The following is a 26,609-nucleotide window of genomic DNA, read 5'->3' as shown; positions in this document are numbered from 1 at the left end:
CTGCTCACTTGCAGCCCAGACTTCCTTGAGGCTGGCTCAGTGGCTGTTGAATCACATTCTTTATATATTCTAATATATCAGTCCGTGCAACACCAGAAAAAAAAAATGCAACTGCAGCAAAATACTGTACACCCTGAGACCTGGGCTCAGAGAGGTTTTCACCCTGCATGTTGATTTTATCGGCCTTCCTTTGCGACTTCTTGTGTCAGTTAGCTGAACTGGTGGATTGGGAACGAGGGGATCACAGCCTCCTGCCATCAGGAGATCAGGAGATGCTCTAGGTTGTGTTCTAGTACAGGCAGCTTGACTTATGTTGTTTGTGTGATCTGTCAACTAGAAAAACATTCAGTCATTGTGTTACGATACAGGGTAACATTGATCCATCCATCCATCTTCTGTACCGCTCATATCCTGTTCAGGGTCGTGGGTTTGCCGGAGCCAATCCCTGCTGACTATGTTCGAGGGCAGGATACACCCTGGACAGTTCTCCAGTCCATCGCAGGACAAACACAGAAAGACAGACAACCACACACACTCACATTCACGCCTGGGGGCAATTTAGGGTCAACAATACAACATTTTACACTGAAGTATAATGGACCGCTTGTGTACAAACACTAGAATAGGTGGGGCATCAGTCATTCCAGACAGCGTGGAGTTATTCAAATGAGCATCAGGAGTGATATGCAGTAGAACAGTCCCAGCTAAGCTGAGGAACAACGTGTACAGGTTTAGGTTTAGGGGGGATTTTACAGAACAGAGAGCCAGAGGATGAACTGGATGTTGAGTTTTTACTTTCAAGTGGATGTGTGTATTAGAGGGACGCCTCATGTTGGACAATTTTGGGAGAAAGTGAGAGAGACGAGGTCATATATATAAGGAAGATGACAGCTATGAAACGAAGAGGAGGCTGCAGGTAGAACTAGAAGAGGAGACGAGGAAGTGCGGGAGACTGGAGTAAGGAAAGCGAATTTCAGAGGTGGAGGGTATGGGAACAAAATGACGGCAAATCCAAATTCTGAATGCAAAATGCCTGAACCTGTGTTTTGACTGTCATCACTTCCAAAGAAGTAATACTAGATTGTTACGCTGACCTCTTATTTCATTCCAGACACACTTACTGCTTTATAAAAACAATAAGTAGACACAGTAACCACCCTAAAAACTTAATTTTCTGGAAAGGAGGACTTTAAGATAAGCTTACAGCATAGAGAAGAAGACCAGTGTTTGATCTTAATTAAACCTGACCCCAGAAAAAAAAAACATTGTCTGATGTGAATCGACTAGAATCCTGCACTCACCTAACCTCTGTCTTTGACACAATCCCTGCTTCAAACAACAACTTTAGTATTCTGCTTGAGTGTGCAGTATTTGCCATTCCAATGGGGTTCTGTTGATTTAGTTCTGTTTCCTTGTTTGGCTTTCCCTTTGATTGTAAGCACACTGGATGTTTACTCTGAAAACGAATAAATTACAAGAACAAAAAGTAACAGTGAAGGGAGGAAAGATCAAGAGGAGCAGGAAATGAGGCATAAGCCTTGAATTTTTTTTTATTTTATTTTTTGCTGTCATGGGTCACTACAAGGACACAAATGTGTGTGTGCATCTGTCACGGGGAGCAGAGACACTTAAGAAGTGCTGTTCTCAAGGATTTTACCTGAAAGTCACAGCAAAAGGGATTTCTTTCAGATAAGTATATTTGCAGGTGAGGGATATTTTATATCTGAGTGAATAATGAAGCACTGCCTTGACTTCGATATCCTACAAAATCTCCTGTACTTTGTGGCTAATCTATCAATTTCTTCAGTGCTTGTGAGGTTCAGAAAGAATACAGTCAACCTTTTTTGCTGCACTTCACTTTCAAAGCAGTAATACATTTGGGAGAACCTCTTTTTTTTTTTTTTTCTGGCAACACTATTATCAAACTCAATCAAAAGCCAGGGTCAGCTCATTCAGGCACTGTAACGAAGCGATTTTTCATGAAACAAATTGCTGTTTTCCTTTTTATCCGGACATCAAAGGGAAAAAAAAAAAAAGATATTCAGCCCAGTTGAGGTGGATGGAAAGCTTTTTTTTTTTAAAGGTGATTGTGCAGATTGAAAGAGGCTGACCTTATCCTGTTGACCTGTTACAGTGTATTCACAGCTTGTCTGGTGTCAGTTCTACTATCTGAGCAAGTACCGTAACTCCCTGCCTCTCGGTGTGCGTTCCGGCATGCACATTTAGTGGATTTGTCAGCATATGCTGAAATGTTAATTTCCCTTCTCCCTGGTGTCTGCCCTCTCGAGAGTTAATTGACCTCTGACTGATGAAGTGCAGACAGTGTCGGAGACTAATCGGATATGGGAAGTGAAGTGACGACTGAGGAATCAAAGGTGGGGGCGGGGGGGGGGGGGGGGGGGGGCTGGGTGAAAGAAGGGAAATGAAAAGGGATGTGTTGGAGGTATATGGAAACAAAGAGGGCTATTTTAAATGGAATTTTGATAAAAAAGGACAAAGTATCCTGTGGAGAAGGAGAACGTGAAAATCAGGGGAGAGTCGTGGTCGTTGTCAGCGCCAGCTTGTCTCGCCTCCCGTGGCCCTCCACCGGACAGCTGCGACCTTCTCGAGGGCCACAACGCATGAGAGAGCAGGGTCACACACTCAGACACACATGCTTTCATGAGACGTCGAGCGCTAACAGATGCTGAGGCGAGCATTAGCATTCTTCTGTCGTTAGCCTGTTAGTGACGAGTGGAGCAGAGCAGAGTACAGGAAGCAGTGAGACACACTCGAGAGCCTCTTCTATCCTCCTGCTCTGATATATACGCACCAAGGACTTTCCAAGGATTTCACTTCTATACGCACTCAAAGGATTCCTGATGTCGGTGCTCAAAAGGCAATTGATTGCATTTCCCAAAGTTGGTCCCAAGTTTTTACATCCCTGTTCGGCTGTCTAGGGAACTAAAGGGTGTAACAGAATGGGGAAAAAAAAAATCTATGAAGAAAAGTCACAAACACAAAAAAAGTGACTTTCAAAACTTTGTCAAACCACAAGTAAAGTAAATTTACATTGAGCAATATCCAAGAGAAATCTGCTTAAAAAGAGCAAAGATATAAGAAGCTTTCAGTTGAAAACAATAAATCACTGGGCGAACATTCAATCATGTATACATTCAGCAACTCATTATCGTAGGTCTTTATTCTGTGGGAAGCCTCTGACGTACCTGACAATAACTTTACAGAAACATTACAGTGTCACACCAGAGAGGGAGGGGACTCGCCTCAAAACCAGGAATGAAAGAGAGCAATGGCCTCATTCTCAACATGTCAAAGTGAGCAGGTGTAAGACACATTTAGCCATTTGACAGTATTCAAAACATGAATTATGTGGAAATGTCTCAATTCGCAGTCGATTGAGAGTTTAATGATGTGAGTGATGCATAGCCAGATGTGTGAGCACCTGCAACACTGCAAAGGTGAGTCAGTGATTGTAATCTCTGTTTGGCTCTCTGTGGGATTGGTGAGTATTTATGTTGAGTCCCTGTGGGACGGTAACCGTAGAGAGGAGCTTCAGATCTCCTCCAGGATCCCCGCGCTCGCAGTAACTCAGCGAGCGTTTCTGCAGAACACACACTGAGGATTCTGTCTGGAGTTCATCGACGTGTCAGTGTGACATAAACGCACACAAGCAAACGAAACCAAACAAATTTCAAAATCCATAAGCACATGCACTCTCACACACACACGCGCACGTGCGCACACACACCATCTGGGAGTGCCATACGTCCACTGCATAAAGAGTTACACTCCCTTGTGTGTGTGATCAAACTCCTGAGGGAGGCAGCTGGCCGTGACACCGGAGTTTATGAAGGAGCAGAGCTTTTGCTTGAGATTTAGGGTTCAGTCTGCTGTGTGCTGAACTTTTTTCTTCCTGTTTTGTTACATTTTGGAGCAAGTGTAAGAGCAAAAACACAAGATTGTGTATTTGTGTGTATGAGTGGGTGTGTGTGATTTTCACTAAACCTCCTGAAACACTTGAATCCCCATCATCGATACTTTTAATTGAACTAAAATCACTGCAAAATTCCCACTTATGAAATCAAGTAAATGCTCCCTATTAGAAGGGAAGTGAACTCTGCCCTTGGTAGGTTTGGATCATGAGTATGTTCTCAAAGCAGCGAAGCATTACTTTACTTCTTGACATCTCTGGATTCACATGTCGATCCACCTTTACAGAATCCATTCCACAGTTTCCGCCTCAGTTGCGTCGGTGTGATATCCCTCGTCTTCATTTAGCAGTTCTACTGTGCTGCCAGTACGCCACTTTCTGCTCCTTCTGTCCCCATTTTTTTCATGGTTGCCAGTGTTTGTGTGATACGCCGTATAACCAACACCACCAACATCGTGCCAAGAGAGTGAACAGTATTGGAGCCATGTATTTTCACTCTAGCCATCTGCCACCCAAAACTGTAATTAAATTTCACTTATCTTCTTTTTTATGAAGCCAAAGTTAATAGAGCAGGTTTATTTAATCAGGGGATTTTTCACACCAGCTGGAATCTTACTGAAGCTTGACTCTGCTGCACACGCATCACTCCCCTCTTTCTTATACATACTCTTTACATGTGGCAATTAGCCTGGCGGTTGAACTCAATACCTCGTCGTGTCATGCATGCATTTTGCAACCCTAACCCTAACCTAAGACATTCAAGTAATACAAAATACAATAAATATATTAAAATTCAAGCTGATGAGATATGGACAGCGAACAGTCATGTGCTTTAAAGAAGATACAGTGACGCTCCCCTCCATCCCACTCCCATCCCCCCAACAGAGAGCAAGACATCTCAAACAGACGAGTTTGAGTTTTGATTGAAAGTGACAAGCCAGTCAGTGGTGTAAAGGTCAGGAGGGAATAAATTTTCAGAGTTAGGGGGCAGGATACCTCAACGTTCTGCCCCTCATGGCAGTGACAGTCTGGTCAAAAGATATCGAAGATCTGAGAACGGTTTTGTCATTTTGTAGTGGAAACATACAGGAGTGTTTCCCAACCTTGATTCTGACACCCACTTAGGGGGCTCCGGAGATCACAGGGAGGCCCAAGGCTTCGCCTGCTTTGCGGTTGTCAAAAATAATTTGGTGTCAAAGAGACCCAGAGTGACAATCTACAGCAGAAACCTGAGAAACGGGCTCCTGTACGTTCATAAGGGTGGGTGTGTCTGCCAATGTTTGTCTTCACTTTTTATTTTGAAAAAATCCAAGGGGTTGGTCAGCCAGTCATGAAAAGAATATTATTAAAAGGGAAGATTTAAAGAAGACAGTATGTGGTTCCACTGAAAACTTTCTGGCCAACTTCTCAGTCTTTGGTTTAAGCTCATTATGTATGTTGCTTGGTCGAAGCTGTTGGTTCCATTTGCCAGCAAAAAGCAGCTGGAGGTGTTCATGCTGTGTTAGTTAATCAGGATTACTCAGCAGAGCAACGTTTGGACATGGAAATGTCTAATCCGCTGCGAAAAGTCGTGTGTTGCTCATTTCTCGGTGGGCTATGTGAAATATGATGTAGCTCGGTGGACATGCATGGCAGGACGGTGGCCTCCGTGTTCAAATTTGTATAACAGTACTGCATAGAAACTGCTATAATACCTTTGCGTGTCTCATATGATGTTTTAAGAACAAGAATATTTTCCCATTGGATTTTCCAAAGGAATTTGTTAGAGGGAGTTATCAGTACAGGCATACGGCACACATGAAATTAGTAATGCAATAAAGTGCATAATGCAGGATTGTTTCGTGTGCCCGCTATTCCAGTGGAGCATAGGGGATAACTCAGAGGGGATTTCAAAGAATTACTTTTCAGTTGCTATAATTTCCTTCTTGTAGAGTCTGAAATTGTAATGATTCTAATCCTCAAAGTCATTAAAATGTTTTGCACAGCAGAAGCTTAAATTTCAAAGAGCTTAACTTTATCCAGTCACCTATATAGACAGAGTATACTGTACATCAGATTATGGTAAAATTGCTTTCTAATGTTGCATTTTTTTTTATATGTTCCTGTAAATTACTCCACCATCAATTTACTTATTGCCTGTGAAGTATGTTATTCAGGTAATATGGAGCAGGATAGCGCTCGCGTCTCATAGTGAGAATATTCCTGGATGGCTGTTATTGGCTAAACCATCTGAAAGTCCAGGTCGATTACTTCCTCATGAGTTTAACACTGCCTGATTATATTCATAAGATGTTTTCAGTACACTTTATCAGTAGTTTATTATCAGATTTTAAATACCAGCATGGAATAATAAAAGTGAACATACACATAGATACATGGAAAACTTCCTTTAACACGAAGAAAGAGGAGTCCAGCAACAGATGGTTCATCGCCCACAGAGCTCTGATATCAAAATCATGGAGTCACTTGAAAGAAATTTGGACACTAGGAGATGGAAAAACCCACAAGATTAATGTGGTCTGTTCCCCAAAAGACCAGAACCAGAATGTCAGCCAAAACATGCACAAGTTTGACGGTTTGGGCTGTTTAAAGGCAGCATGGGGGGGTCCTGATAATATTAATTGGTTTGGCTGTTCATCACGTTCAGCATTTTAACTCAGATATCAAAAAAACTCAGACTCATTTATTATCGTCTTTTCAGAGTTGCAACACATTTGAGCAGATAGCTCAAGATAATAAATGTCCTGGTTTCATCTTATATTCACATATTTTTGCAGATATTAATTTGAACTTTTTATGTCAATGTGACTTTGTCCTGTTGCAGATCCTGGTCCATGTCGGCTTCCTAACAGAAGAGTCTGGAGATGTTTTCAGTCCCAAGGTGCTGAAGGGCGGGCCCCTGGGGGAGATGGTCCAGTGGGCCGACATTCTGACGGCTCTTCATGTTCTGGGACACAACCTCAAGATTTCCATGTCTGTCAAGGAGCTTCAGGGGTGAGTTTCTTGTTTGCACAGCCTGACTGTATTGAATGTTTAACTTGCTGTCGGTCCAGAGGAATTTAAAATCCTCATTAACGTCATTCCCGATTCTCCGTTCATCGCATCATCTCTGTGTCTCTCTTCCAATTAGCTGCCTCCTGCTTGCATGCAAACCAAACTGTGCCTGACTTTATAGTCTAGACTGATTTATAAAAGAGGCTACAAGCCTGAAATTGATGAAGGTACGTTTCAGTTATTTAGCTTACCAACAACAATGTGTGGTTACCTTTTTCAGCCTTTTAGCTCTCTGTTCTTCACATTCAACCAAACAGAAACACACACACACACACCAGTGGGGACAGGACAGTATTTTCCCTTAATTTACAAGTTATTTTCAGTTTGGTGCCTTGCCCAAAGACACCTTGACACATGTATAAATGGATTTAGGAATAGAAACATAATGTATAGTGAGGGCCAAAGACTTGGGGATTGTTGGATAATATGGTCTGTTTTCTGAGCCACGGCTGAATAAACATAATTATTTTGAAAATCAAAGGTCACTGACTTGCAAATCAACAGTTAGATTATTTCAACAAAACTGATCTTTGAAACAGCTTCTTTTGTTCTCTGTCTCGTCAGTAACTTGATTAGGTTGAAATCAAAATACTCGCCACACTTTGACCCTTGATGCCAACGTTAAACCCAAACGCGCGACCTTCCGCAATCCTCCTGTGAGCGTCAGGTTTTCCGACATGGAGGAGTTGCGCACTCTGATTATAGCTTGTTCCCACTTAACCTAAAGATTAGACACGAGGGCACTTAGGTCCCGTTGATTTATTTGCTACGGTATCGATCCCGTATTGGCGTGCCCCACCGTTTCCTGTCAGTGGGATTGCGTTGGTGTGTCTTTTTATCCTGTGTCAGCATGCCTGCGTGTTTCTGCTGACAAATGCAACTATAGAGCCAACAAACACACACACAAACACACTCATGCACACACATATACACACACACAGGTGGATGGATGTAAATCTGCCGTGTTGAGAAAGATCCCTTCAGGCTTGTTCTGACCAGTCTCTGCTATCGACTCCTCGGTGGAAACTGTGTAAATCACAATGCTTGTCATCTTTGGAGACGATGAACGGTTAACGTTGTGCCAGAGATCATGAATAGGCATGTTGGGAAGAGACAGCCGAATCATGCGGGGCGATGTCTCTGTTCAGCCTTGATTGGGCCGATGGTCTTTGTCTTCCTGCCGTCGTTGATCACTGCGATGACAGCGGTACAGAATATAGATCAATGTAATGATGCCCACAGAGACCCCCGCTGTTCCCTCCATTTCAGGCGGCGCTCTCGCCGCGACAACTCGCACAAATCATAAAAGAAGTATTGTATTGACGCCCAGCCTTTGGCAGTCATTTTGTAGACATATAACACTTTCACAGGGGGGCGGGAGGGAGTGGAAAAATCCAGAGGAATTCTAAACTTAAAAAATGACTTTGGAGATGGCAGGGACATCCACAAGGCTGACATCGCTTGTCAGATATAAAATGGATGGTGGGATCATTTTTACTACAGATGTGTCATGGTGGCGTTTGGCCAGTCACAATTTGAAAATAGGAGCTCTCCCCACGGATTAGGTGACTGTGCAATCTCCTCAAACATGGATACAGGCATGAACAACCACATTATCCAGCAGGTCACACATGAATTGGCTTTGAAAGGAATAGAAATGTTTGCGTCTCACTGCTTTAAGAGCACTTTGTGAGAAATCAACTTTGGCTCCCGATGTTCATCTTTGCACATGAATCGTTGCAGCAAAACGAAACAGGGAAGGATTATGCAGTTATCATTTTTTTGTTGATGTATCGCACTTTGTTCTCACATTTTTCATTTCCCTCGGTCCCTGCTTCCACCGAGACAAAAAAACATTGAGAGTTAAGGTTGCACTGAGGCGATAAGGCTGTCACAGAGATGTACTGTGAAAATAAAAACGCTCTCCTATACTTTGTAATGCCTCGTACATTTCTTTCAAACCTGGTAATAGTTTTATTGATCTGTGGTTTATCATTCTGTGTGGAAAGGTTTATAGCTACAGTGGGAAGTTTATAGTTTTCTAAGTGAACCTGCTGCTAATATATTACAAATGATAATGTAATTGTAAAGAGTCCATGTTGTTAAACTATCAGGTGAAAATCAATTCCAGTCAAATAAAATCCACTCATAAAGGATGCTTTGTTTGAGCTATGCTGCTAATATGGTGCTGTACCGATACAGAACACTTTACACTGAGCCACCATTTAATACAAGTCATGGCTGAAACAAACAAAACTACACAACAACTCGTGGTTTGAAAATTTGATTATTGATTTTCTGCTTGTTGGCGCTATGGAATACCCATAGATTGAAAACAGTATTTGTAAAAGAATGTCTTTCAAGTAAACTCAAATGTATTTCAGTCTTGTTTCCCTGCTTTCAGATTTGGTGAGATGCCACGATGATGTAAAAAATGGCATATTGTATCTGTATATTTGAATTTCAACATTTTCCATATAGGTAATAGGTCTTCCTGGCGTTACCTTTTACTCTAGCTTTGTGTGTATATTGTCGAAAGGCGCTTCATTTGATTATTTAAATAAATTAGATTTAGCATCTCATGTTTCATCCTTTGATAGACCGTTGGCTAACATGGACAAAACAAGACAGCTGCTCAAGTAAGCCACGTGAGACACTAATAAATAAATCTCGTGAAATGTTTGCTCAGTCCAGACGATCGAGCTGATTGAGGCAAAGGGAAAAGCAACCATTTGGACAACAGTTACCCCAAAGAGGCTGCCGAGTCAAAGTTAAGTCTAAACACAGATTTGGAAACAGCTTTGCTTTCCTTTGGGCAGAATGCTGAGCAAATTTAAAACAAACAAGAACAAAAAAGAAGTGCCCAGGGTCATCCATCTTCCTACTTCTTCAACTCCACCATGGATTCTGTGTGCTCAGGATATGTACACCGCTCAGATAACCACATCAGAGGGCCGTGATTGGCTCAAGAAGAAGCCGGGAGTGGCTGTAATTGGCCACTGTGGGCATGATTAGGTCTGGAGTTGTGTTGCTGTGTATAACATACACCCTGGTTTACAGCTTCTAGTCAGCTCTGCAGCCAGGTGCCGAGACATTATTCACCAGAGACAGACGAGAGAGCGAGAGCGCAGCGAGACTCACAATGGACAAGAACGGCTTCACGCCGGCATAACTCTGGGTGCAATAAAGAGCGCTCCCCTGATATTTAGTGGCCTTCGTCTTGTGGCCCTGGGGTCATAATGCTATAGGACTCGTCCATTTAATTCCGCTCACTGACATCCAGATGTGTCAGTCCAAGGTTGTCATTGTGCCCGTGACAGGATGAAGAGGAAATGTTCATCTCGGGGACTCTCAGGGAAAAAAAAAAAAAAAAAAAAAATAAGTACAGGAAGCACATCAAAGTGCTGAGCTTGTTTCTATTGAATGAGGGCCTCTTTGTATTCAAATATGCAATCATTTTTTGAAGGCTCCCTGATAAATGCCATCCTTTTGTTTTGAATCATGCGCCGCCCTTCATTTATGCATGAAGCTGATTTTTTAGCACCTTTCATTTGCCTACACAGCAGCACACGAACCTGACAGGTTTCTGCATTTCACCTTCTCTGCTGAATGCGCACTCCTCACAATGTATGCCTGCGAAGTTGCTTGTTGGAAATAAAGTTGAAGTTGGAGCCAACTATGCTGGTGAGTTACTGGAAATGTGCGATATGGAGAAAAGACTGGAGACGACGCTGCAGTCAGAGCAGAGTCAGACGGTCAGTGTCACTGTTGATTGTGTTGAGTGATGAATAGAAAGTTTAATAATACTGTAAGATGAAAGAATCCGGCAGAGGTTAGGCAGTAATGGCCTTTTTCAGTGCACAACCTGCAATGCAAGGACAGATTGAATAGTTATTTTACAGTTAAGTTGTCTGAAATCAATGCTGCTTTTCTTGAGCATTATAGAGTTTTGGTATAAAACAACTTGTGTGAGTGTTACAGGAGCGTTGACAGAGGTGACATGCATAAAGGAAGCAAGCTGTAAAAAAAAAAGAAAAAAAAAGAGAAGAATATATATTTCTATGTTTGAAATACACGGGTGCTGCTGTTCAAGAGGTGTTACATTCATCAGATGTCACCGAGTTGTTTCTGAACATCTGTCACTTTGAATTTTCCAGCCTTTCTGCTTTGTGCACTGAAGGGTGCAAAACCACACTGAAGGCTGGCTGCAGGGTCCTTGCTGGTGCTGTTTATTTTATTTCTTACTGAAAAAAAAAAACATTTCAACGAAGGGAAAAAAAAAAAAGAAAAAAGAAAAGAAAACCAAGTTAGTAGTTGGCTGAACGGGTGCAGTGGTGCATATCAATAGGAAATCCAGGTCAAAATAATTCAGTCTTCTTTGACGGTGTTTGTCCTTTTTTTTTGTTTTGTTTGAAATATTAAAGCAAAAAATACGGTGAGCAAAATAGAAAAAAAGGATGTGCACGTTCTCATGAACTTACATTTAGTTCATAGAGCAGAGCCATCATATGAGATGTTAAAAGGAAGACTTACCATTTGTTTGTGTGTCTTTCATTTTTTTAGTTAACAATATCTACACATTAACATTTATTTCCCTCTGTAGCCCACAGGAGTAGCATTTTATATATTATCCCAACCTCTATTAAAACCACTTTGATGTATTCCAGAGTTTTGGTGAGTGGGCAAATGGGTGTTGAATATAAATATATTTTCTTCGAGATATGACTTTCACAATATCTTTAGGTTTGTGCAGTTACATTTGACTCATGATGATATCCACTTGGATTTTATATCAAAGCATATACTGATTTACTACCTCGCCAGAGGCAATAGTCCTCTTCCTACCTCCATCGAACCCAGTTGTCATGAGTGGTTAGGAATCATATTACACTCTGTAGCTGAAGCTTCTCTGGTTTGATTGCAGTCAAGGATCATTATTCTGTGTCATTGCCTCTTTTTCTGCCCATTTGCTTCCTGAAAATTGGTGAATATGATTAGTTATAATAACCAGAAAACTAGCTTCCAATTTTTTTTTTTTTTTTAATCTCCTCACATGTTCATACTTATTTTTCCACATTTGTTATTCAAACTTGAGGCATCAAATCTCATGGTCTTGTCCTAGTTGATGTTTGTTCTTGGAGATCAGGCCGTTGGACTAACTGACGTAGGTGAAAAACACAAATGATCAACATTTCCAGAGCAATAAAGAAGTGATTAGTGTCGCATGTGAATGTTCAACACACAACAAGATAAACAATGAAATCCGGTTCACACTGCAGTCAATGTTTTGTTTGTATAGTTTCTATTGTGTTCATATATATTTATTGGCACCACATTTTGAGCATATCTGTTTCAGAGTCACAGTAAAGCTACCGTGTTTCCTACAGTCTCACAGCTCACTGCTGCTTGATGCGTTTTATCGGGATTCAGTGTTGCTGTTATAAGTTGGTGCTGATGCCATGATTTGATGTTATGAGTCTTATGCTCTTACCTAATCACATTTGTGTTTTACAATATTCTTTAAAGCTGATCTGTCAAGCGGTCCTCTGCCAACAGGAGACGACATAATTGTCACTTTTACTGACAGTTAACAGTTTCTACACCAGCCAGCTGTTCACTAATATTTCACACTTTAAAATCCAGCTGTGCCATAAAACCTCTGTTAGATTTTATGTATGAGTGCAATGCCAGATACATTATGTCTGTATTTAAGTGATTTTTACTTCCATTGTGCTTAGTTTTTGCCTATTCATCCAGATTGAGAAGTCAACTAATCTGGGTATTTTTCACTAGTAGAATACATGATTCTGGTACGAGTAGTGACCGCGCCCTTCATTTGATATTAAGCACAGTTTAAAACAGAAAACTTCATGCAGATAGTGTTATTCAGTGTGGACCGGCTTGTGTGAATGTAAGCTTCTTTGCTGCTTCATCCATTCCCACTGGGACCCCAGTCTTTGAATGTCTCATTTCATCAGCCCTGCTGGTTAGCAACTTTTGACTTTTAGGCTATTAATATTGATGACCTGAACAGGTCATCAATATTAATAAATCTATAAATCCTCTGGTGACAAGTTAAAGTGAACAGGGCAACAAGAACTCACTTTAGGACTCTCACCTTTTAACTCTTCTGCAGGGTGAGTTTTCCCCCACTGTTTGCAGGATGACTTTTAATATCTGTAAGACCTCTAATATTACAATGTGTGTCTTATAGTGTGTCTTATAGTACATTTATGTGTGTGTGTATATATATATATATATATATATATATATATATATATATATATATATATATATATATATATATATATATGTATGTATGTATGTGTATATATATATATGTATGTATGTATGTGTATATATATATATGTATGTATGTGTATATATATATATATATATATATATATATATATATATATATATATATATATATATATATATATATATATATATATATATACAGGGACAGCTGGTATAAATATGCGCTAGTAGGGCTAAGCCCTCCCAGCACTAAAAGACAGCAAATACAAAAAAAGATGAGATAATTATTTTTTAAATAACTTACAACAGATTGTTTAAAGTTTAGATAAATCCAAAGGTAGCAACAGCACCAATCAATCAAAAGGGAAACATAGAATATCTCTAAATTGGCTGATTTTTTTACAGCCCCAGCAGATACATTCATTTTGTTCTTGTAAGTGATTGACAGGTGCCATGGTGCCAAAATAGCCATTCCACTGTTTTTGTAAAAATTAACAGGGGGTTTCTACACATTGATGAATTCCAATATGCTGTCCATGGAACTGATATAGCCAATTGACTGTTGTGGTAAAGATTAATATTCAGTAATTGTTTACAGATAAATCCAAGGAACTGTCCATGATGCTGAAATCGGCAATCCACAATTGTGGTGCAAAGTATCAGTTGGTAACTGTATCATTAAAAATCCAAGGCGCTGTCCATGGCCCTGAAATAGCCAATTGAAAATCGTGGTGCAGATTATCAGCCAGTCAGTCTTTCATGAAAAATTCAAGGCGCTGTCCATGGTGCTGAAATAGCCAATCCACCGTTTTGGTAGAGATGAACAGGGGGTCACTGTTTTGATAAGTCCAAGACGCTGTCCATGGTTCTGAAATATTCAATCCACCATTATGGTGCATAGTGTCAGTTGGTCACTGTATCATGTAAAATCGAAGGCACTTTCCACAGTGCTGAAATAGCCAATCCACCATTGTGGTGTATAGTATCAGTTGGCCACTGTTTTAACACGTTCAAGGCGCTGTCCATGGTGCTGAAATATTCAATCCACCATTATGGTGCATCGTGTCAGTTAGTCACTTTATCATTTAAAATCGAAGGCGCTATCCATGGTGCTGAAATAGCCAATCCACCATTGTGGTGCACAGTATCAGTTGGCCAGTGTTTTAATAAGTCCAAGGCGCTGTCCATGGTGCTGAAATATTCATTCCACCATTATCGTGCATAGTGTCAGTTGGTCACTGTATCACGTAAAATCGAAGGCGCCAGGGACGGCTGGTATAAATGGGCTAGCAGGGCTAAGCCCTCCCAGCACAAAAAGACAGCTAATACAAAAAAGATGAGAAAATTATTTTTTAAATAACTTACAACAGATTGTTTAAAGTTTAGATAAATCCAAAGGTAGCAACAGCACCAATCAGTCAAAAGGGAAACATAGAATATCTCTAAATTGGCTGATTTTTTTACAGCCCCAGCAGATACATTCATTTTGTTCTTATAAGTGATTGACAGGTGTCATGTCCCATTGAAGTTGGGTTGGAACACGTCTGTACTGCGTAAATGTGTGCGCGTGTGTGTGTGACAGAGAGAGAGAGAGACAGAGAGAGAGAGAGAGAGAGTTGATGTAGAGCACTAAAAAATATACTGTACCTGTAATTGATGTAACTGTGTGTCATAGCTGATGTTGCTTTTGCGACTCTGTTAACTATTTAATCTGTAGTATGCAAGCATATATATATGTATATATACTATACATATACATATATATATATATATATATATATATATATATATATATATATATATATATATATATATATATATATACACACACACATTGTTAGTGTAATAGTTGAGGATATGCATGTCAGATCCCAGCAGCCATTACAGTATAGGGAAAAAACCAAAAAACTACCAGTTTGCATCATAAGCTCATGACTCTAAGTCCAGCATTTCAGATCAGAGACGACTTGCATAACAGAAGAGATTATTGCAAACCGTGCTGTCCACTGACGTTACACAACATTTAATAAAACTGGATGGTCCTTCACTTGTGTACTTGTTTGTACTTCTTTCTGCCTTGTGTTTGCTCTTATATGAACATTGTGGTTCAGCGGTCTCTGTGGTTGTTTCACCTTCTTTTAATCAATTTCTTGATCAGATTCGCGTCATTCTTGACCAGGTTGCCGGCAGCAAGAATTTGATAGGTGAAGCTGTGAGAGAAAAGATGTGTTTTTGTGTAAAAGTGATTGTTGTGAGATGTTTTTCCTTTTCCATAAAAGGGTCACGGGGAGTCGCAGTGTTGCTCTGGGTGTCTCTTCCTCGCATCCCGTCTTGATTTCCTCTCTTTCACTTTGTTTCTCTTCATGTGCGACTGTCTCTGCGTGTCTCTCCGTCTTCCGTTGCCCCCCCATCAGCTCCACTCCCTCGCCTTCCTCCATCATTAAGGTGCAGCCTGTAGAGAGACTGAAGTCGGTGACCTCGGTTCAACTCTTCCTCCTTCACAGGCTGACTCTGAACCTCCTGATTACACCTGCCTCCAGCAGATGAGAGTGAGCGCGTGCCCACACGGCCTCTTTGAATCCTCACTCTTGTTTTACTTGCCTCTGTCTCGCAATTAGGCTGTTACCTCTTTCCTTAGATGGCTGCTTTCTCTTATTTTTCATTACCTTTCTGGGTTTTTTTTTATTCCCTCTGACTTTGTTGTGCAAGCAAGACAACTTGTAAAGTCGCTGACTCGAAACTTTATTATACAATAAGCTGGAAATGTAGGGGAGAAGCATTTCCCATTAAAAATATCCAAAGTTTGAGATCTGAAGGGAGCGTGTGTGCCATCTCTTTATTCAAGAGAAGCTGCTGAGGTGACTGAAAATCCTACAGAGACTTTGAATTTGCTTCCTTTTTAAGTGAAACTGTAGCGTATTAACATTAATCAGCTGTGGGAGACCAGATTTTGCATGTGGCGTGTGTTAGAGTGAGCGTCAGCTTGTCTCTTTGTTAAAAAAACTAGAGCGTATAAATGACTGGTGCGCTTCTCTCCGCATCATTTTGTCTGCTAAGTGACCGAGTTAGCAAAAAGAAACTCCTACCTCTCATTCCTTTTCTTTACTCCTTCATCCTATACTCTCCCCTCCTCTCGTGTTTTGTGTCCTCAAGCTTTTCTTCCTTAAACTTGCAGTCTGTATCAGTTGTCGCTCTCTCCCACTGTCTCTTTATCTCTCTGTTTCTTGTCTTTCTCCCTACAGCCGTTCCCCTTTAAACTCAAGTCAATGTGCTTGTTAGCAGCTTCGCAGATTTTTTTTTTTTTTTTTTTTGTGTGTATTTCATCACGTTTACTTGTACATCTGACCCCTAACAGACACACACATCACAGAAACATGCACAGTTGGCAATGATTTCCCATTTTCACTGGCTCAATTCACCAAAACTGAAAAAAAAGAAAGGGAAAAAATACAAAAAAACAATCATGGCCCAAGGGTGACTTCTGTTATTGGTGTAGCTTTGACTCACATCTCATGACATTACCTCTAATTGGTCTGCATGACACAACTGGGGCAGAGTTAAACCAATAAGACAAACTGCCTCTCATGCTTCTTCAGCTGCTTTGGCACCATCCTCGGTGTTTTTACATGAATGTGGGTACACTTATCCTTGTAAAATTGTATTTTTGGAACCACAGCATGGGGACAGTTTTATAACATGAAAAAAAAAAAGAAAGCCTCCCTCTTAAGTCGTGCTTCAAACCGAATGTTGTGATGTGAGGATGAAAATCCTGAAAAATCCTCTCATGTTTCACAAAAACACTCCAACATATAGCAGAAGCGGCTCACGGTCTGCAAAAAGAAGAGTACATTGTTATTTAATCCTGTGAATATACTATTTTATCATTGTTAGATTGTTAAAAAGTATACCATTAACACAGTGAATTGGACGAACTCAGCTGGAGGCCAGTCTCTGTTGGCTGCAGAGCCAAAGCAGTTTGCTGTGGTCGAATAAAGTGAAGAGCAGGACGGACGGATCAGTGTGAGACGAGGTGTGTGTTTGTTCATCCAGACTCAGTCACCGAGGGCTTCTTATTCACTCGTGCTGGGGCATGGGAGCAGAAGAGGAGTGTTCTTCCTCTGAATAGTCTCTACGGCCCGGGGACACATTGAACCCAGCTTCAATAAAAACCCTTCGCCGTCAGCCATTTATCAGCAGCCCGTTCTGCACAGGGCTTTATTCCTCACAAGACATTACCTCAGGCCAGGAGAGACACAAACGAGAAGTTGGACGAAGTGTACTCTCGTTTTATGTACTTATAAATTACGGTAACCTGATCCTGGTGTCTGTCTGACCCATCAGCTCGCTGACACTTAGCCAGGATGACGGTGTTCTCAGAGCTGAGTGGAGGAAATGTTGAGGTTTTTTGTGTCATAATGAGCTCAAACCTTGATAAAAGTGAGGCCAGCATTTAAATATAAACATCTTTGGGTGGCAAATTTTAATGATGAAGATGAATTTGGTGACTTTTCCTTGTAGACTTAAACTGTCCTAAAACAATGTGATCTCGAGAACTGACAGGTAATAATAATTGAAACTACTATAAATCTTACTTGAAATTCATCATGTGTATTTATTTTTTCATGCAGCGCTATATGATCCAACAGTATTAAAGCATTATTAGATGTTAGAAGCTTTTTTCCTACAGTGAACTTTAGTTTCGAAGTTTAATATTGCAAAAGAATATGCATATAAGTGAAAGGTTCTATCTTAGACAGCCTCACATGCATCTTGTATAAGCACACACACACACACACACACACACACCCCCCTTGCCAGACCGACTCTTTTTTAGAGACATGATTAAAATAACATTGTGATACAGCATCGGCTGAAAAATGAAAATGTCCTCGGTGTCGTAGATAGTGTGGGTGCAGCAGAAGAAAAAAAAGTCATTCCATTCTTGGGTTCAGAGAAATAATGAACCTTGGCTTGAAAGATTACGAACCTACGTAATGATTACTAATTGGTTCTCGGTGCAATGGTGCAGCACCGTTGCTGATAAATACGTATGCAGCACCTGCTGGGCAAGCACATAATAATCATCCATTCTGATGTTGGGACAACATGCAGTCATCCATTAAAAAAGTATCAGCAGTTTCTTCATCAGGTATGAACATCATAAAGACTGCATGCTTGTTGGTGTCTCATCGATCATCCCACTCTGTGCACTTCTTATTGTCCTTCATGGAAGTTATTTTATCATGTTCATGCTCACTTGTTCTCTATTCTGGGTCAGCTCTTTATTCTTTACTGATCCATAGAAGATCTTTTATCATTGTTTAAACTTATGCCGAATGACCACAGACACTGATTTATCACATCTTTGCCACGTACTGCTACAATAAGGTCAGGAAGCTTATTTATTTGTTTTATTTTTTTCTGAACATGGCTTGTTAGTTACAGTAAACCCTTTATTGTCTCTGCTTTTGTGCAGAAGCGTGAGGCATGTCCTGAGTTGTTTAGAGTTAACAGGAGAAGTTGATGCTGTCTGTCTCTTCGTTCTAACGTCTTTGGATGTGACGGAAGTGTCACATTCTAGCTCAGACTGCCGTCAGTGCGTCTGATATGTCTGTGCCCTTCTGCAGACAGAAATTGGGCCATTTTAAGGCAGCCAGCCAGCCTTGAAATTAAGATGAGTGAGGGAAGGTGTTGATTTCGCAAAATCTAAATAGATTGCTATCTCTTTCCTCACCTTTACTTTTGTCTTCGATTTTCCACTTTATCTCACTTAAGCCCTTTTTCCTCTAACTTTATCTGTGGTTTATGCAGGAAATTCAAGGTAATAACTGAAGTCAAGGACGGAAAATCACATATAAAATACAGAGACAGGTCTCTTTGTGACTGCAGACGGTGTCACGGCAGACAAATGCTGCTCTAACAGCTTCTTTACTGCTCCAGAAACCGCCATTGTGCTCCGGCTCCATTTGTCTGACGGAGATTTCAGAGTCGAATCTCTATCCTGCAAAACCACTGAAAGACAAATTCATGCATGAAGCCTTAAAACACAAAAAAAATAGTAAAAAATTAATGTGAAGATACTTAATGTTCTGCTGATTGATTAGAAATGGGTTTATTAACTAACCCACCTGATATTATTGAACTATTTGCTCATACCTCGATCATGAATACGTGACAGTTTATTTGTCTCATCTGTGTGACGAATGATCAACCATCTCACAGATGATTGTTGATCAGGAACAGTTAAAAGGTTGATGGAGTCTCCCTCTTCCTGCAATGTATGTAAATACACACAGTGAACCTACAGTATGTGCGTTAAAACATGCCTCTGAATTGTGTAGCTGTCCAACTCTACATAATCAATTTCAGTTCAGCTTTATTTATATCGCGCCAAGTACAACACAGTCATTTCTTGGCACTTTTACAGAGAAAAAACCAACTGTTCCACATGAGCGAGCATAAGCGACCATGGACCGGGAAAATGGAAGAAACCTGCAGAACCAGGCTCAGAGGCGGAGGCGTTCTGCTATTCCGGCTGGATTGAGGAGATAGAAGGAGAGGACAGACAGATCGATTCTCAGATAACGTCAAACAACTTCATAGGACTGAAAACATTTTAGCACATTAGTGCCTTATATTTAATATTTTACTGGTAAAATTTGAAGTTGATAAATAAAAAAAGCACAAACAGCTCCTCATCATGCTGAGTGGTTGTGAATTGATCCAGTTCCTAATCAAGCTTGATGAACTATTCCTCTGTGCTGCGTTGTCAGTGGCTTCTGTATTATCGACAGTACAGTCATTCCTAGTTTCAGTTTACATCACTCTCTTTTTTTGTTCTCATTTTCACAAATAACCAACACTTTTTTTTTTCCCATCATATATGGTAAGCTCTCCTGTTGTCTTTTTACTGTGCGATGTGAGCAGTGGTCTGGTGTTGAGACTTGCTTTCCTACCATCCTGTATAAAATATGCTAAATGTCTTCCTCAAGTAAATAGATGCTTGCATTTTCAAAAACGTTCAAAACAGATGGAATCACAAATAACACAGCATTTTCAGATGTGATGAATTCCACTGCACATTGGAAGTTAATCAAATCATAAACTCCTCCCAGTGTTTTTCTCATTCTGGTACACACACTCGCTATTCTATATTCATTAAAATGCAGCAATAGCAAGTTCTATCCCCACACCTTTAGTGGATCAAGCCACTCGTCAGCTTTTTCACCAATACCTTGTATATTTACAAGTGAAATCTTCATCCTATTTGATGTGAGGCTTGTTCAGGTACGGAGAGAGTCTGAGTGGGAGCCACAGAGAAGTTGCCAACACTAAATTAAGCACAACCGTGCTTAAAGCTAAATGTTAATGCTGCAACGTACAAAGTGAGAATACTAATAAGGGAATGTTCAAGCATGTATAATTGCTTTTGTTACATGCTTATTAGTGTTTCATCCAAAACACAGTGAAAATTGTGACACCGTTGGGATGTTTGAGAGTTGTTGATCAGAGATAGAGAAAAGAAACAAATAAAGCATGACAAACCTGGTACTTACTCATTAAACCACTATAATTTAATCCTCATGGAGGCTTTCAGCTTCACAACAACGGCGCATTTTCTCCTCATTTATAGCTGATAGACAAGAGCAACAATTTCCTTAAATGTAACTTTTTCTGCAAAAGTTCTCTATATAATTTCAGCGTCATTTCATTTCTGTATTCATTTTTCACCCCTGTTTGGCCGTCAGCATCACACCTGTGATACTTGGCCAGCTTCTTATCATACGAGCTTCTCACGTGAGCAAACCAGTCATCAATTAAGGCCCAGATATAGTTAATGAAGAAAAGCGGAGGGACTGGAAGGCTCCCGTCTCTGGTGGCGGTGTGTGTTCGACGGTCTAATTTCAGGTGTGAGCTGGAAGTCAATTCAGGCTGCTGAGTGCTGCTTTAGTTGGTCGATGGCCTCCAACACACTCCGATGAAAATTAGTTCTCAGTCGGTGCTCTGCCCTGTCAGTGGGGTAATACTAATGAGTTCACTTACACTGTGTGTGCGTGTGTGTGTGTGTATAGTGTGATGTGGGATGGCACTCGAAGCCACACTTGACTTGAGATGATTTGTGTGAGAGTTTGTTCCTACGTCTTCATCCGTATGCGCGTGTTCGCCTCACACTTGAGCAAAAAGACATCTGCCTGCTGTATCACTTCAGCGGCTCTCTGCCACCGCCTGATTCCTTCCTGCCTGCCGGTGGCAGGTTGCAAAGTGGATTTATCTGATCTGAGCCATGTGTGAGAGCGTAATTACGTGTACATCAGCAAAAAGTATCTGTTTACACACCCATATCCAGCCATATGCATTTTCATACCGTTGTGTCTGTGCGCGTAAACCTGCCGTGCATTTTCAATTCCCCCGACTTCCTCCATCACAGCCAACGCCGGCGCTTATTCTTCTTGATTTAGTGGGATTAGATCAGAAGTTGCTGACGTTAGGAAAAACAGCGAGCCGCCTGATGTCTTGGGAGACAAAGCAAAAGTGGGCTTTATTAGCAATGGATGCATGAGCATTTTGGGTGCGTGTATGTGCATGCGTGTGTGTGTGTGTGTGTGTGTGTGTGTGTGTGTATGTGCATGTGTGTGTGTGCGTGCGTAAATACATTGATCTGTCAGACCTTGGAGGTCTATTTTCCATTCTACTCGTAAACAACCTCACTGGGACGTCTGAGCGTGCAGAGATACTCAAACTTACACACGTATTCTCCAACACACCCACACACACACACACACACACACACACACACACACACACGCTATCATGACTTACTATACATTTTAGATCAACTGGAGCTACAAGTCAATCTCTGAGCAAACAGGGAAACAATCAGTCACATTCACACTTACAGGAATATTAGAACCACCAAATGCATGTTTTTGGACTGTGGAAGAAACTCAAATAAAGGAGAAAACCCAGGTCCACACAGCCAGAATAAATACTCTGTACATACAGACACTTAAGCATTAATATCTGTTACTCTAAAAACCTGCTGTTAACCAGTGTCGGCATCTTTATCTTTCCATCTACACATGCTCATGTGGTATTGTTGGGTTTTCCTCTGTATAAGCGTCTAGAGATGACTGTGTTGTATTTTGGGTTATCAATAAAATAGTGCTGGGCAACGATTAAATTTCTTAATCGTGATTAATCGCATAATTTTTCTGCGATTAATCGCAAAATACAATAATGAATTCAAAAGTACTCTGTAATGATCATCCTGCCTCCAGTCAGGGACAGGGACTTTGTTTTTGTTTGTTTTTTTTGCTTTTTTTTGCAATGATTCTGTAAGAAGCATGATTCTACAATAATAATTTACAATTCATCGAATGGCAAAACACGCGATTTAAGTTTCACTTTCATTTTTGTCATATTGGCGGTCAATATTTCAGTTTGTGCCTTATACCAGCCTTTTCCTCGTGATTTTTCTGATCATTCGGCCAAGTTCAATATGGCAAATAATGAAGAAAGGACCGTGTTTCACCACTAAAAGTGCTGTGGCCAGTGTGCTTTTTTGGCGCTCGGCTGGAGCGCGGGGTTGAGGGGGTTCCTTAACGCCTGATAAAATGTTTGTCAGCGTTATGGAAGCAGTGCGTTAACGCGTTAATAACGCATTAACGTGCCCAACCCTTAAAATAACGTTTCATTGAAGTGAATTGAATCTAGCATTACCAAGTTGCTCTCCAGCCCACTCTTTCTTCGTTCCTCTCTTCATCTCTCCTCTTGCACACAGCTTTACCTCTTCCTCCCTTTGAATGCCCCGAATGTGATGAACTTATCACTTTTTTCTTCACCTTGCATCCTCATCTCTTCCCCTCTCTCTCTCTCTCTCTCTCCCCCATGTCTCTGATTCTCCCTCCCTTTGCGGAAGCTCTTCATCTGAGAATTTTATCACCTCCGACAAGAGTGTTGAATTTTCCTTCTTCCCTCTTTCATCTCTGATTCATCCTCCCTCTCGCTCTCCCTCTCTCTCCCAGTATTGGTGTTTATGATGCCTTGCGGCGTCCTTATCTCGCGCGCCCTGCATTGGCTGATAAGTAAGGCCTGTCAGCTGTCGCTCCAGTAGCCGCACATGCATGTGTGTTTTGGTGCACATGTGTGTTTGCGAGCAAGATCGTGCTCTTGTGCACGTTGATGTGCACGGGGGGAAGAGATTGAGGAGAAACTTCGCCAACGTGCACACAGATTTTCCATTCCTTGGGTGTAATCAGAAGGAAATGTGGAAAGGAATGTGGAAATAGATGATTACATGGATATTTGAGTGTTTGATTTTGGCATGTGTATGTGTGTGTGTGTGCATGTGCGTGAAAGGCCAGATATTTGCTTTTCAATTTCAGTGTGACACTATCACATGAACGCACAAACCCATGCATTCTCACAGCACAAAGGTAACTTCCTCACATGTAAGTCGTCTTGTCTTTCTGAAATGAGAGTATTCTTCAGCCCACAGCTGCCTCCAGGGGCCACACATAAGAGGATCAGGCTGGTGTTGCGAAATTTTGTCATCATGTCACAGTGATAAACTTAAGGAAATTCAGCCCTGCAAGTTTTGTAAGGCTGAAACTTTTTGATGTCACCTTATGCAACACCAGCGCAACACTCTCATGACGTTCAGTGCTGTGATTTCTTCACAATTTACTATTTTCATTGCCCTGATTTAAAATTGTTTACATGTGGTTACAAACATGCTCACAGTTTCCATACCGAGTGGATTTCTTTGCAAGCTTTGTGTTCATAATACAGGGTACACCAGTACCCAGAGAACTTCCCCACAGACAGAGGGAGAACATGCAAACTCCATGCAGAGCGACTGTGAACCCATCTTCCTATTTGGATTCTCAGTGTTGCACACAGCACCGATCTTCTTTTGTTTATATTTCAGTACATATACGATCTGTATGATCTGTTACATGATATAACAGATCGTAGTCATGATGCCAAACCTGACCATCAGTCAGTTTTTCTTTGTTTGTTTGTTTGTTTGTTTGTTTTCCAAGTTTTCTGAATGTTTTTTGTGTTAGCCTACACATGCTGACACACAAACGCTGCGCACTGCTTCTCTTGGTCTCAGCTGCTACCGACTCTTTGTCACCGCTGACCCTTCCTCGCCCTCTGTCAGCCGGGACAGCGGGGATGGCATTAGCTGACAGCACAGACTGTAATGCCCTTCAACTGCTGTGGCGTGCCGATAAACACACACGCACAGATTGCCGACACACATGAGTACCCTGAAAATGCATGTATCTTCGCAAATTGTATTCACACAGATATGCACACAGTCGGTCTTACATCCCCATAGTCTGTGTGGATGATCTGTTCTCTCAGCTCAGCGCCGGCCGGCTGGGAGGCGTAGTTTCACCTCGATGGGTGCATTCCCATCCAGCTGGTTTCCTACACATTGTAATAGAAACAAACTGAGAATGTTGCACGGAACATTTTGATGCTCGAGTGAGCCGGAAAAGTTTGTGCATCATTTGAAATAGAGTGCAATGGAAGCAGACTGAGTGAATATATTGTGATGTTTAGGTGACTTACTGACGCTTCCACTGCACTGAGCAGACAAAGAAAAACAGCAGATCGATTTGACGTATTGAAGCACGACAACATTGTACCAGTTTCAGTGTGTGTGTGCATGGATAGACAGATAGATGGGTGGTTAGACCGATAGATAGGATATGTATTTCTGTTAATAGAGACAATGTTCTGAACTTTTGTTTTGCTCCCTCAAAAAATAAATAACTTTAGTTCACTACCAAAAACTAGTTTCACATGTTTGATAGATAGTATACGGTATTTTAGTCTGTAATGATGCACAAATCAAATCTTCTACTTTTATTACATTTAATTTTTAATTTTTTTTTTAAGTAGATATTTGGAAATGCTGTCCCTTCATTTTGTTGATTTTTTTCACAGTAATCATGTCATCTCCTTCTATCATCTAATGACACCCAGCTGAAGAAATGAATGGGGATTCTCCTCAGCTGGTTAACACAAAGTTGATGATATTGGCTGTCGCCTCAATGCAGGCGGAGAAGCAGTTTCACCTATACTCTCAAAGGACTGAACCCAAGACAAAAGATATCAGCTGTGACAAAGAGCAGAGATGAAAAGAATGAAATCTTTCTGCTCCACTTGTCTGAGACCTATTGGCCAAATGACAGGCATTAGTTTTCCACAAGCCATACGCAGCGTTACTGCTCACTTTGTGCTTTTGTGCATCTAATAACACCCTCCCAAATTGCTCCTTTGGAGATCAATACAGGCATTTAGTATTGAGCGAAATAACTATATAGCCCCATGCTCAGGAAAACAAAACCAGTAACACCCTCACAGACAAACACGTACACAGAAATTGCACCATGCAGAATTCTCACATATTGAATGAGGATGTTTGAAGGTTTTAAAGCTTTTGATAGATGGGTGGAAAGAAAGCAAGTATTTGGCTATTTGGTGAAATACATGCTGATTTAAAACCACCATTAAGGCCTTTTGTTATATTTGAAACTCCGAAAGGTACAGAAATGAACCCAAGGAAGAAGACTTTCTCATTTTCAGACATGCAAACTCATATTGTTTTGATTCACACTTGATTGTTACAGTTAAAATCTGATCTGAAACAGATGTTGCATTATCAAGTTTATTTTCTAATGTGACTAAATGATTCAGCACAGGTAAAAGGAACCATTGCTTTTTTTTTTTCCAATTTGAAAAATAGCTGCATTTCCCAAGTCTCCCACATGGTCTTGTTTTCACAGGCTTTTCACCTCAATAAAAATGTCTAACAAGTACTGACCTTTGTCACAGTCAAACTGCAGTATGTATTCAACAAAAGCATGAGAAACACTTACGAGGATGAGTCTTTCCTATCTTTATTCATCAATGCAGACTTTGTAGCTCCAGAATACAGTTTGAAACTATCACAGTGTTGCTCTCCTACCTCACCCCCTCTTTGTATGTTAATGCAGGTGTGTATGCGGATGTCCATGCTGTCGGGCATGTATGTGTGTGTTTGTTTGTGTGTGTCGTCATTCAGAGTGCTTGTTGACTACATGCCAGTCCGGAGACAAGAAAACCTTGGGTAATTGGACTCCTGTGTAGCCGTACATGGCAGTAGAATAGTGTCTGGGATGACTGCCATCTCGTGAGTGTGCGTGTGTGTGTGTGTGTGTGTGTGTGTGTGTGTGTGTGTGTGTGTGTGTGTGTGTGTGTGTGTGTGTGTGTGTGTGTGTGTGTGTGTGTGTGTGTGTGTGTGTGTGTGTGTGTGTGTGTGCGGGCACACTGCTTATGTTTGCTTAAAATCAGTGTATTGGGTAAT

General features: G+C 41.0%; 1 protein-coding gene across 2 annotated transcripts in view; it reads left to right on the top strand.

Annotated features, from left to right (window-relative positions):
- Positions 1-26,609, top strand: part of LOC115389980 (alpha-1,6-mannosylglycoprotein 6-beta-N-acetylglucosaminyltransferase B-like) — a 111,214-nt gene that overhangs the window by 57,141 nt on the left and 27,464 nt on the right. For both annotated transcript variants that reach the window (XM_030093600.1, XM_030093599.1), the window contains exon 8: positions 6,756-6,925. In XM_030093600.1, the coding sequence (XP_029949460.1) occupies positions 6,756-6,925 (170 nt within the window). The remainder of the gene's footprint in view (positions 1-6,755; positions 6,926-26,609) is intronic.

This window comes from Salarias fasciatus, chromosome 6 (assembly GCF_902148845.1).
Source record: "Salarias fasciatus chromosome 6, fSalaFa1.1, whole genome shotgun sequence".
In the NCBI taxonomy this organism is placed as follows: Eukaryota; Metazoa; Chordata; class Actinopteri; order Blenniiformes; family Blenniidae; genus Salarias; species Salarias fasciatus.
Note: the sequence above shows the minus strand (reverse complement) of the source record. Positions and strands in the feature narration are given on the sequence as shown.